Source organism: Globicephala melas, chromosome 2, assembly GCF_963455315.2.
Source record: "Globicephala melas chromosome 2, mGloMel1.2, whole genome shotgun sequence".
Classification (NCBI taxonomy): Eukaryota; Metazoa; Chordata; class Mammalia; order Artiodactyla; family Delphinidae; genus Globicephala; species Globicephala melas.
Genome location: NC_083315.2, coordinates 166835232 through 166848497, shown reverse-complemented (window position 1 = coordinate 166848497; position 13266 = coordinate 166835232). Strand labels below are relative to the sequence as shown.

General features: G+C 54.5%; 1 protein-coding gene across 5 annotated transcripts in view; it reads left to right on the top strand.

The window, feature by feature from the left end:
- Positions 1-13266, top strand: part of PRIMA1 (proline rich membrane anchor 1) — a 63799-nt gene that overhangs the window by 35071 nt on the left and 15462 nt on the right. For all 5 annotated transcript variants that reach the window (XR_011377266.1, XM_060295225.1, XM_030883495.2 and 2 more), the window contains exon 4: positions 11717-11846. Coding sequence is in view for 4 of the 5 variants with exons in the window: in XM_060295225.1 (XP_060151208.1) it covers positions 11717-11846 (130 nt within the window). In the remaining variant the exon portion in view is untranslated. The remainder of the gene's footprint in view (positions 1-11716; positions 11847-13266) is intronic.

Below are 13266 nucleotides of genomic sequence, written 5' to 3'. Positions count from 1 at the left end.
TGACAATATGTAAACAAATGGGCATGTGTCTGTGTTTCTATAAAACTTTATTTACAAAAGCAGGTGGTGGGCCAGATTTGGCCTGTGGGCCCGAGTTTGTTAACCCTTGGGCTGAGTTGATCCTGAACCCCTCTTCACAGTGATGACGGCTGTTTGGACCGAGCAGATTCTACCTGACTGGGCAGTCATGAGACCCCATCATCTAAGTGCCCTCTGGAAAGGCAGAAAGTTCTCCCAACAGGTATTGAGTATCAACTCGGTGCTGGGGCTCTGCTGGGCATTTAACATAAACCACTGGGAGCATGCTCCTGTCCCAAGGTCATGAGCCTCTCACGAAGATGAGCCCATTGCGCTCCGTCAACCTACGTTGGGTCTTTGTGTTCGGGGAATTCTTATTTTTTTGTTCTGTAGTTTCCTGCTGTTTGTACCTAAGGCACATGCCCAGTATCTTGGTGAGGCAGGAATCAAACGTGCATTTAGCTGGTGGTTAGTGAATTCGTGTCCATTCTTCAGCAGACTGGACCACAAGAGCAGCGTCCCTGTGTGTTTTTGCCAACCTTCCTCTCTCCAGCACCTAGCCCAGTGCGTGGCATGTCGTAGGCTCTTAGCAGATAGGTGTTGAGTGAGTGAATGGATTTGTCCTCGAACAAGGAGGAGTCGGGGCAATGAGGGTGGGCTCAGGTGGTCCCCCAGAGCGTTCCCCTGTGGCACCGTCTCCTCACTTCTGGACAGCGCTGCGCTGTTCTAGGCTGGCTGAACGTAGCCCTTCCAGGCAGCGGTGCATCTGCAGCCCTGGGTGGGAACTGAAGGCTCGGCGGATCTGGGGAGGGTTCCCAGGGCCGGGCACAGAGAAAGTGTGGGCTGCAGCTCCAGAAAGATAGCAGAGCTGCTGAGCACAAGTCCCGGCCTTGAGGAGCCTCACAAAGAGGGCTGTTTGGGTGAAGAACAAGGGGAGACATGTTCTGCAGTCGCCATCAGAGGCAAAATTAATTGCCCCCGGCAGCAGCCTGCTGTTCTCAGGCCTCCACCCAGGCCTCTCCCTGGCATCGGGAAACACCAAGGCTGCCCCCACCATAGACACTTCAATCCAATTCATAATTTTCCCTTCCTAATTAGGCACGGGAACGATGGAGACAATTATTAGTAATGTATTGGGTTTTTTCTTAATGCCCCCCCCCAGGAGCCGATCCTGAGAACTGTGTCCTTTACGATAAGCGGCCACATTGCCACCACGCTGGGCTCCATGCCCGGGACGCCGGGCAGAAGTAAATAAATCAGAGAAGTGAGCATCTCGTGGAGCTCAGGGAACCGGCCGGGACTCACAGACGGAAGGGCCAGAGCCCCTCAGCAGGGCTTTAGCGGGGTGGTCCCATCACCAGGGGGGAAGCAGAGGCTTGGGGCACCAGCTGCCCATTCCCCATTCTTTCCCTTGCAGCCTAGGCCAACCCAGACAGGACCTTGCCATAGGGCTGTCCCCTCCCCCCAGCCCTATAGGGCTCAACCAAAATGCCACTTCCTCAAAGAGGCTTCCCCACAGCCCAAGGTGACACCGATCTTTCCTTTCCACACCCGGCATTGCTCCCCTGGATTTGCTGGCTCGCTGGTTTTTGGTCTGTGTAGCAGTTACGGGTTGGCCCTGGAGCCAGATGTCTGGGTTCAAATCCCAGCTCCACCACCCACCCAGGTGGAGCTGGGCGTCTTCACGTGACCAGGCGGTGTGCCTCAGTTTCCGCCTCTGGTCCCGCACCGTCTTCACTCCCCGGGTGCACCCACTTCATCATACACGCTGGGCAAACCCGGCTGCCCCCCGCCGGCAGCTGAAGGCGGCTGGGCACAATGGCCAACCTGGAACTGGACTCGCCCTCACACCACTGGCCCTTCAAGCTCCTCCTTTCCCCAGCCAGACCAGTCACCCACCTGCCCTCCTAGAAAACCAGATCACCTTCTCTGCTCCCCTGGAACGCCGACCCCCTCCCCCATCCTGCTCTCAGCCCTGGCGCTGGCCTGGCCTCCCTCCGAAGGCAGCTTCCACTGACTCTCACCTGTCATCCCCCCACCTTTCCTCCACAGCACAGCTCCTGCCACCTGTGCACAGGCCGCCCCCTCTCCTGGGTCCCGCCCACCAGCACTCACACACGCTGCATCTCCCGTCTTAGAATCCTTCTCTTGCCACCACTGCTCGCCCCAGCTGTGGCTCCATGTTGCTGTTCCCTTTTGCAACACAACTCCACCAAAAAGCTGTGCATACTTGCTGTTTCCATTTCCTCTCCCCACATCCCCTCCTAGATGGCCCCGGTCAAGCTTCCTCCAGCGCTTCCGCAAAACCACCTGTGTGGCGGTCACACGTGGTGACCGCCACGTTGCTCCATCCAGTGGCTGGCTCTCAGCCTCGTGGCGTTTGTCCGTCAGCTGCAGCGGACACAGCGGACTGTCCCCTCCTCCTTGACGTCCTGCTCTGACTTGGCCACAGGACCCCACATCGCCTTGGCCCCTGTCCCTGCTGGCCTCTCCTCCCAGCCTCCTTTGCTGCCTCCTTCTCTGTTCCTTGGCCTCTTCCCGTGGAGCTCCCCAGGGCTCAGGCCTGGACCCTCCTCTCCACTCTGCTCACGCTCCCTCACTTGATGATCTCATCCCCTCTCGGGACTGGGTGCTGACAGCTCCCAAATTTATGCCTGCAGCAGAGCCCTTGCTGCTGAACTCAGAATCTAGATCCCGCTGCTGGGTTGCCATCTCCCTTGGGTGTGTGATGGGAATTTCAGACTTTACTCCCGACCTCCACACCCAGCAAGCCTGTCCTGCCCCAGCTTTCCCCGTCGCTTGACGGCAGCTCCATCCTTCCGCTTGCTCAGCCCCCAATCCTTCAAGTCATCCTTACCTCTGCTCTGTCTCTCACACCCACATCCAAGCTTTCGTGAACCCCACCTTCCAAACATATTCAGAATCCACCTTTGCCCCCCACCTCCGCTGCTGACCCCCATCTGAGCCACCGTCAGCTCTCTCCTGGGCTATCGGCAGTATCCTCCCAGCTTCCACACTGGCACACACCCCCTGCCACACACACACCCCCTGCCCCCCCCCCCCCCCCCACACACACACACACACACACACACACGGTCTATAGTCTACTCTAAACACAGAGTGATTGAGCCAATGTGTAAGTCACACCTCACCACCCCTCTCTCCAGACCCCTCAGCGGTACCTCATTTCTCGGTGTAAAGGCCCACACCTCTCTCATGGCCTCCAGACCCTGAGCCATCTCATCTCCTCCCGTCCTCCCTTTGCACACGTCATGCCAACATGCCAGGCCCGCAGTGACCTCAGGGCCTTTGCTTTGGCTCTTCCCTCAGGTACCTGCATGATGAACCCCCTTACCAAATCCCAGTCTTTGCTCAAAAGTCGCCCCTGGGGGCCACCCTACTTCGCATTGCAATCCACCCACCCTGCACGCCAGCACCCTCAGCGCCCCCAAAGCTGCTCTGTTTGGTGGTAAAGAAGGGCATGGCAGTGTCCACAGGGAAAGAAGTCTGCCTGTTTTCATGCCTCTAACAGCAAGGAGACAGGTCTGGAAGCGTCCAGCAGACTGTTCCCCCCGTGTCATTGGCCAGAACTGCATGACGTGCCCACCTCTGGCCCAATTAGGAGCAGAGGGCTAGAACGACCAGGCCTGGCTGAGACCTGAGCTGGTCCCGCCTCCCCAAGGCCTGGGCCCTGTAGAGGGGATCAGGGACACAGGAGGAGAGCTGGGGCTCTGCGAGGGAGAAGGGGAAGGATGCGGGGGCAGCTGAGGGGTGTCTGCTGTGAGCTCCCTGATCTCATATCTCATTTAATCCTTGCACCAGCCCGGTGGAGGAGGTGCTGTTGTTTCCTCCCAATTTATAGTGGAATTTAAATTGAGATTAAATCTAAAAGATTAAATGATTTTCCCAGGGTCGGAATCTGGAATTTAACCCCAGATCCTTCCAGGTCGTTTGAAGAGCCACTGTGCTGAACTGGGGGAGGTACCCCAGGGATGAGGGGCCTGGTGACAGTGATAACCAGACAGGGCTCCCCAGGAGTCAGGGAGAGGCAGGTGGAGAGGAGGTCGGAGTGCTCAGCTCCGCAAAACTGGTGGCCTAGCTGTGGAGCAGAGGGCGTGCTGACCCCCAGGCTGGGGCCTGAGCCTGGAACGAGGGCAGGACAGGAAGGGGGCAGCTCACTGATGGATGCCTCCAGCACAGAAGGTGGGGATTTGAGAGAGGCTGCACACACGTAGCAGTGGCGGAAAAGAAGCCGAGGCGGAGAAGATGTTTGGGGGGCCACTGGTAGCGCAGTGAGGGGAGGTCCAGGGGCCCTGGGCAGCCCTCCCTGTGAAGCCCAGTGAGCTGTCCAGCCCGCCTGGCCCTTGTGGCTCCAGCCCCTCTGGAGTCCTGGTGGCCAACTGAGGTCTGTCTTCTGGCTGAGCCCCTCACCAGAGGCTGGCTAAGGCCTCCCGCGCTTCCATAGACCAACGAAGTCCATCTACAGAGGACGAAAGCCAGGGAATGCTCAGCTGCAACAGCCCCTAGAGCCCGGCTGGCAGGAACAGGAAGGGGGCTCCCGGGCTGGGTGTGGAAGTCAGTGGAGACCAGCGACAGGACTGCGGGAGGCGTAGTGGGCAAAACAGATGGCCCTCCGCGCCGGCCCGGCACAGCACGGCTTCCCCGGAACACTGCCCCTCCCCGGCCGCCCTGGAGGCCAGGGACCCCCATTCAGGCTGCAGTGTCCAACCTGCAGGGTGGAAAGGGAGGGGCCCTGGGTTCTGGAAAAGGCAAACTGCTGAGGCCCCCCCCAGAAGCAGGGAATTCACGCCTTCTGCCTGCTCTTACTAGGCAGCCTGGGGCTTCCTGCTGTGGGAACCTCAGGTCTGGGGGAGGAATGGGGAAGACTTATGGAAAAGGGGGGTCTCTGTGCTGCACCCAAAGCCAGATTCCCAGTGGCCGAGAAGGGGTGGAAGGAGCCCCCGCGCTGAGGTGCCGATGCTCACTGCTTTCATCGGAGCAACTCAAACGAGGCTTCTCCTTTCTCTCCAGAAACGGGGGCTGATTGCAGGGCGTTGTGTAAAGCATCAAGGTCTGAGCTTGTATCTGTGGTTTAAAGTCCGGCCACACACGCTGGCAACGTGCCGGTAGGAAACGAGTGAGCGCCTCACCCCAAGCTGGCCCAGGCAGGGGGGTGGACGCCCCTGGCACAGACCTCCCAGTGGAGGCCTGTGCCGGTGAATGGAGAGCAGCGGCCTGAGTTGGTCCCTTGTGTCCCGCAGACAATGGGCTCTGTGTGGGGTGTGAGAGGGAGGGGCCGTCGCCGTTAGATTTGGGGTCTGTGTCAAGCAGCCCAACAGAGGTGGGGCTGGGGGCCCCGAGGCAGTGAAGGGAAAGGGCCGTCAGCCCGTGAAGGAACTTCTGAGAATCCAGGTCCTTTACGGTCCTTGGGGGCAGCACATAAAGCAGGGCTGGGGGACGGGAAGCCCAGGTCTGCCCCTCCCCTCCTCCCGGCCTCGTGTCCTCCTTTGTCTGAAGGGTCTGGGGGCCGGGTGTTGCCACCACACAGATGTATTAGCAAAGTTCCTGGACCCCTTGCTGTCCTCGTGAGCCACATAAAACCAGCAGGGGTTTTAGGCGAGCAGGCAGAGGCAAGACGAGAGTAACCATCCTCTTAAAGGCTCTTCAAACACTCCACCAACTCGCAGTGTGTGCATGATTCCTAGACATGCTGGACCCTCCACGTGGGCGGCAGGGTGTGGAAGTGAAACGGAGCCCACCCACCCTGAGGGCCAACTGTGCCCCGAGACCGTCCCTGGGATCGGGGCTGTGTGGCCCCCTTCGCATCTGCTCCCAAAGCCCAGGGCAGCACCTGATACCCAAGGGTGACGAGTCCCTGGCCGTGTCGTGAGGCCCGGGCCAGCTTCTGACCTCAGTTTCCACAGCGCAAAGGCTGAGCGTGTCCGCTGTGGTTTGAGAAGCATGTTTACAGACATCAGCCCCTCAAAGGAGACCGGTCTCTGCAGCCCAGGGGACCCTTGACACTGCAGCCCACGCTCAGGGGCTGTGATCCGCCCAGTGGGCTGGGAGCTGAGCTGTGAGGGACAGGAAGCAGAGTGGCAGCTTTCTGTGCAGGTCACACCTCCTCACCTGGCCATGACCAAGGCCAGCTCCTGGGCATCAGTCGGGAAGCCGCTCGGGTAACCTGGGCATGAGTCACCAGACTGTGAAAGTTGGAGACGTCTAAGGATGCCCTAGAGGTTACTGCATGCCCGTGGTGTCACCAGCAGGGCCTGGCAATCAGACTGCGCTCAAGGAACACTGAGCCACGTGAGCGTGGGGCTGGCCTCCGCAGGTGGCCACGTGCGGGTCCAGAGGCCGAGCCAGGGAGAAATCACAGCCTCCATCTCACAATGGAAACATCAGGTTAAAACAAAGAACATGGCTCTCACTCCCTTCTAGCAATCCTTGAAAAATACCTTGCAAAACTAAGGTTGTTTCCACCCAACTCACTGTTCCTTTGATTCATTCGTGCCCCACTCAGTTCCCCTCCTGTCAATCAGACATCTCCGGTGCACAGCGGGCTCTGAAGAAGAGATGGAAGTGGCAGGCCCCAGGTCCAAGGTAAAGATGCGCTGAGTTGGCCGTGAGTGTTGTCACAAGGCACACCTGGTTCAATCCTGGCAGGCCCCTGCCTGTGTGTCCCCACTGCAGAAGGGGGACTAGTAGCGGCCTCAGAGTTGGTGCCGCGTGAGGGAGGGAGGTACTCCTGGTACCCTCGAGAACACTGTCTCCGTCGTCCCATTTGATAGACACAAATACCCCAGTGAGGAATACAGGAAAGGCGCTTGTCCCAGAGAGCAGCTGACCTCACGCAGTTCCTCTGTGACACCGGACCTCAGGCAGGTCCACACACCCCAGCAGGAACCTCCTTGGTCTGCTTAGCCCCCGTGATACCGTCCAGATGGGGACATCCAAAGCGACCCCTCTGCCCCCAACTGCTTCTTTTCCAGACACCTGTGGGGGCATCTCGGCCTCTTCTCCATTTCTTTTCTAGCACTTACCATAATCGGTAATTATTTATTTGTGGGTGCTGTTGGCTCCCTCTGCTTTTCTGCAAGTGCCCTTGGGGAGGGGCCTCGTCTGTCTTGCTTCCTCTCGGCCCCATTTCCTCGATGTTCTCAGTGGGCTGGACCTGGGCGGCATCTCCCTTCCAGGACCGGTATTTAGAAACTGTCTCCAGGCAGTAAGCTGGGGCAGCCGTACTGCTCACCTTCTCTGTTTTTGTTTCGTTTTGTTTTTTGACTGCGCTGCACAACTTGTGGAATCTCAGTTCCCCCCAACCAGGGATGGAACCCAGGCCACAGCAATGAAAGCCCGAATCCTGATCACTAGGCCTCCAGGGAACTCCCACCTCCTTTGTTTCTTGTCTCTCGCTGCCTTTTGTTGCCTTGATGTCCGTTGTTTTGAGACCATTGTTTTGTATATTTGGTACATCTTTTGGATGTTGGGAGGGGATGGGTAGTGATGCCAACTCTGGGCCTTGTTACTCCACCTTGGTCGGAAGCTGCAGTCCCAAATATAAGCTTTTAACGCTGCATTTCTTGACTGAAAAGACAGCAGCTACTGCGAAAAAGCAAAACTGAGTCCGTGTTGTTCTAAATCGCTCTCTGGTTGCCAGTCTCATTATCTTTACAGGCATCAGGGGTGTTTAATGAATACAGCAGACAAAGCCTCATTGAGTCCCAGGAGGGAGGGTGTCGTGACCCCTGAGATATCATGACAGCTCCTGCCTGTCTGTCGTGTTTGCAGAATCTTGGCAGGGAGCGAGGGGGAGTGACAGAGAAGTCAGCTCCGCGGCAGCCTCGTGTCAGGGGCTTCACGCTCTGGTGGCCTCAGCACCCTCCTCCGTCTGACCACCTGCCTCTCCCAAGGCATCACCCTCCCCTTGAACCTTGGCGCCGAGTGGCTTCCTCTCCTCGGCCACAAGTGACCTTCCCCTTGCACATCAGCACCTCCTGTGTCTCCTCTCCTCTTGGAGCCTGCCGTCTCCTTGAGCAAGGTGATCAGGTCTTGGGCAGCTGGCATTAGACCCAGGAAGGGCACAGTTTACATCTAATTCACCTCTGTACTCCCAGCTCCTAGCACGGTGCCAGGCACAGAGGGTGATTAGTAAATATGTGGTGGATGAATGAACAAATGAATGAATGAGTGAGAACCTTCATGATTCTGTCTTCTCGAATAGGAGCCACCCGTCTGCCCACAGGGTAAATGGTCTTATCACATCTGGAAAGGAGTACTGGCCACGCCCAATGAGAAGGAAGTTCAGGCAGGGGCGGACCTGGCCTGCAGCCTGAAGATCCTGGGGTCCGAATCCTGGCCCCTGGGAAAGCTGCTTGATCCCCAGCCTCAGCATTTATTCTCTTTTCTGAAATGACACCTCCTAGGCTTCCTCAGACTCCGACATCCCCTGATCTTTTCTAATGCAAAAGGCATGAGTCAAGCAAGGATAAATAAGGATGCATTCTTTGAACACAATAGCTGTTTTCTTGGCAAAATCCAAGATTTATGCCTTGGACTGTTTCACAAAACACCTCCCTTGCTTGGGGTGGTTTCCTCACATGCAAGTGGTGAGCAGTACACTGCTGAATATTAGAGGGGGACCCTCTGCAGAAGGACCCTCTAGAACAAACCTCCCTGCTTTCATTATCAACTGTGTTTGAAAAAAGTCAGCAAGAAGGAAATTCCCACCTCATTAACAGCGAATATAAAGGAAAGAACATCACGAGACGCACTCTGAAATTTAGCGTCTAATTCCAAACGAAGTTTAGAATCAACCCTTTCTTCTGTTTCAAGTTGATGGAATTTCTCAACAGGGGCCCTGGTGGCATTCTGGAGGGACAAGTCTACCTTGCGTGGGAATATCCGGGTCACTGTTGTTAATATCCATAGCTGCTAGGCGACCAAAGACAGCCCCCACACCCGGATTTCCAAATGCCCCCGGGAGGGATGCTGCCCCTGGCTGAGGCCACACACTGGTAGATGAATGCCCTGGCCATGGGAGTGTTGGGTAAATTGTGGGCCACTGGTGTGAGGGTTACCATGGGCTGCAGGCTTGGCCCTGGACACTTGCCCAGAGGTGTCATAGCCTGGGTGGTAGAATGGACAGAAAACAAAATCGCTTCCCTTGGCAGTGAAAATGCAAACCATTGGGGGCCGGGACCCCGTGTATCTGGTTGCTCTTCTGATTCTCCAGCAATGACCACTGTTGTGGGGAATATCTGTCCCCAGTCACCCTGGGGAGACTGAGCGAAGCCAGAGGCACCCCCAAGATGAACAATGAGGGGGAAGGATTTTGTGTTTGATATTTCACAGAAAAAGCACTGAAGAAGTTCATCATGGGGAAAAATGAGAATCCTTTCGGATTGCCTCTCCCTTATTCTAGAGTGTATTCCCCTTTTGAATTCTATATTCTCTATCTCTTCAGTGTTGCACTTTCTAAAGGCCGGCTTTCACCGGGCTGAGAGCAGCCGTGTGGCTCAGTGACATCCTGTTCCAGTCATTTCTTAGGATGCTTTTCTGAATCTGCTTGGTCTCTGTGTGGATCTGAGCTCCACCTCTGGGGACCTTGCACCTGTTAATGGGGCTTTAGCACCTGTTCCCTGGGAAGCACATAAAGGCTTCCTGGATCTCCTAATCCAGATGCAACAATGCCACAATTTGATAACAGTTTGGTAACCTGTAACCACTCCCTTCTCTCCATTTTTCCTTGTTCCCAACAGGAGTATACAAGAGTACAAGCACTTGGGGAAAACAGCACGGCAATTCCTTACAAAGTTAATCATACACAAACCACAGGATCCAGTGATCCCATTCCTAGGTGTTTATCCGAGAGAAACAGGAACACGTGTCCATATCAAGAAAGTATGTCTATACCATGTGCGCAAACGTTTATAGGAGTTTTGTTCACAAAAGTCAAAACCCGGAAACAGCCTAGGTGTCCATCAGCAGGTGAACAGGATAAACAAATTGCGGTATATACATACAATGGAATACATCTCAGTTACTGAAATGTGCAGCGATGTGGGTGAATCACAAAACCACTGCTATACAAAGGAAGCAAACAAAAATACACACGGCATGATGCCATTTATGTGAATTTCAAGAACAAGCAAATCTAATCTGTGACTTTAGAAAGCAAAACAGGGTTTTGCTGGTTGCCAACAGGGTAGGGATTGATTAGAAGGAGGCACAGGGAAGCTTTCTGGGGTGATGGAAATATTCTATGTCATGATAAGAGGTGTGGCTTACACTGGTGGACGCATTTGTCAAAGCTGATCAGATGGTACACTTAGGATGGGTGCATTTCACTATATGTAAATTACACCTTGATGATTATAACAATAACATCATCATCAATAATAGTAATCTAATAATGAAGCCACCCATGGTGTCCTTTGGGAAATCTGTCACTATTCCCTGTTACTATTCCCTGTCATTTTCCTTTGGGAAATCTGTCACTGTTGTACCCTTCGAGGTGCCTATTATTATTATTATTATTATTATTTTTTGCGGTACGCGGGCCTCTCACTGTTGTGGCCTCTCCCGTTGCGGAGCACAGGCTCCGGACGCGCAGGCTCAGCGGCCATGGCTCACGGACCCAGCCGCTCTGCGGCATGTGGGATCCTCCTGGACCGGGGCACGAACCCGTGTCTCCTGCATCGGCAGGTGGACTCTCAACCACTGCGCCACCAGGGAAGCCCTCGAGGTGCCTATTATTAAGTCTGGGGCATAGTTTTGATTCTTTTGCATATATTCACGTCTTGAAGAACTGCCCCAAACTAGTAATGTCTGTATGTCTGTCTGTCCATCTGTCCTCCCTTACAAGCCCCCTGTCTCTTTCCCTCCCTCCCTCTCCCTTTTTCTCTCTCTTTCCCTCACTTCCATTCCTTTTGCAATTCCAGGCAATTCTTTCCAGTTGGGTCGAGGTCTTCCAGAGCCTCTGGGATAGGCTGTGTGATGTCTCTGCTTTTCTCAGAGCCGAGCAAACCGGCTCTGTTGCAAGCCTCATCTACACCTGTGTGTGGGTCCACCCACACAGCTCATGCCAAGGGGGAGGACAGGTTCACCCCAAGGACCCCACGGACTGAGTAACGACAAGGGTGCCCTGCAGCACCCACGTCATATGCTTTCCAAATTGTGGCCACCCTGTGCAGGCTGAGACAGCTGCGGAAACCCACCACATGGACCAACCCAAGAAGGGAGAAAATTTGCCTCTTGCAAAAAATTAGCTTACGAAACAGATGTTGACAGGCCTTCCTTTCTCTCCCCCGCCCGTCGTGCTCTGCGGGCCCTGCTCGTCACCCTCACCTTCAGAGGAAGCAGATTTAATGTCCCAACTGAGAGAATGAGATGTTCTGTTACTTTTCATGGGAAATTAAACCCGACCCTGCTGTCAGTTAGCTCATGCCAAGGGAGGATGGATGGCCCCGGGTGCGGTGCTTGACCCCAGCTCGGAGCCCGTTGCCTGGCTGGAGGCCAACCATGATGTCACCTGCCGCTGGGCGGGGGTGGGGACAGCAGGACAGGTTGGAGAGCCTTCATCTGGGTGATGGATGGTGGTGAGACCAGCCTTGGTGTCACCCACAACGGTCCAGCTTTGATGCCGGCTGGGACCCACTCATCCAGGGGACACTCAGGCTGCTCCTGTCTCTTTCAGCTCCCAACGCTACCTCGTGTCCCACTGAGGAAAGCTGGTGGTCGGGGCCGGTGATCATCATCGCGGTCTGTTGTGCCTCCCTGGTGTTTCTCACTGTGCTTGTCATCATTTGCTACAAAGCCATAAAGAGGTGAGTGCTCACCCAGCTCTGAGCCCAGAGGGGAGCCCAGCTGGGCTCAGGGGTCCTCTGCCCACCCCCATTCTGTTTTTGGTTGTTTTTTAATAATAAAAATTGTTAAGCGTTTAAGAAGCAGAAAGAATGTACAGTGAACGCCCATCTACCTTCACCCCGATTCAACAGTTACCAAGATCTGGCTAATATTTACTCTCTTTCCTTTTCTTTGTACCTTTTTCTTTGCTGAAGTATTTAAAGTTGATCTCAGATATTATGCCCCTGTCCTTTTAGGGGGTTCAGCGAGCAATTTGATGAGCGCCAATTATATGTCAGGCTCGATGCAGTATAAAGCTCCCCTATCCGTAAGTCGCAGGCCCTGCTGTGAAGAGCTCTCTCCAGGCCTGGGAGCATGGAAATAATCCTTGCAGGGTGGGTGATGGAGCGGCTGGAGGGGGTGCCATGCTGGTTTGGAGTGGGAACTGGGTTTCGGAGTCCGATCTAAATTCAGACTCCAGTTCAGGCTGTGTGACCAGGAGGAAATCAGCTCTCTGGCCCTCAGTTTCCCTATTGGTAAAATGGGAGTCAAGAATAACGGTCTCACCCTGGGGAACGGTGAGATGCCTTCTGTGAATGGCCTGCATAATATGTATACTCTGCAGTGCCTGGCATACAGTACGTGCTCACCAAGTACTGCACCAACTTTCACTGTTTCCATAGTCAAAGACAGAGGAAGAAGGCTGACAGAGGAGGGAGCGAGGTTCTCTTGGGAGGAGAGGTAGTGATGCCTCAGAGAAGGTTTTCCGTGAATGTGCCACCTCAGCTGGGTTTTGAAGGATGAATAGGAGTGTTCCAGCAGGATCATGAATGATCCAAACAGCAAATTATCTTTCAATAACACTCTCCGTCATTTCTGTTAACTACCGTCTCACTTGAGTTGGGGTGTGCAGCTCAATATGGTTATTGTTGGGGCCTGAGGAGGTTTGAGGTGTGTCCAGAGCCCTAAGTACGGCAGAATAGGCCACGGTGTGACACCCCCTGCACTTACAATACAGTAGCTCTGGCTATGTCCTTTGATTTCCAGTTCTTAGCCTCCTCCAAAAAAATGGCCTCCCTGGCCTTGGGGAATGTTAGGGGAAGATAAAATCAAAAGACAAACAATAATGTTGCAAAAGGCCAGCAGGCCATAGGAATTGTTAATATGTTTTTAAGAAAGTTTTAAAAAAATTCCCTAAGGCCCAAAGTTAGAGGATCTATTCTGAGCAATCATAAGACCAAAGTTATTTAACTTTACCCTTTTAGTCGGTTGTTCTGTGTGATTTCACTTTAATAATTCAAAAGCAGAAAGAGTAAAATATCAAAAGTCTTAACATGCATATGGTCAGGGCTGCATCAGGCCAACAGCCTGGGAGCGTCCTGGTGACCAGGCAGGAAAGGC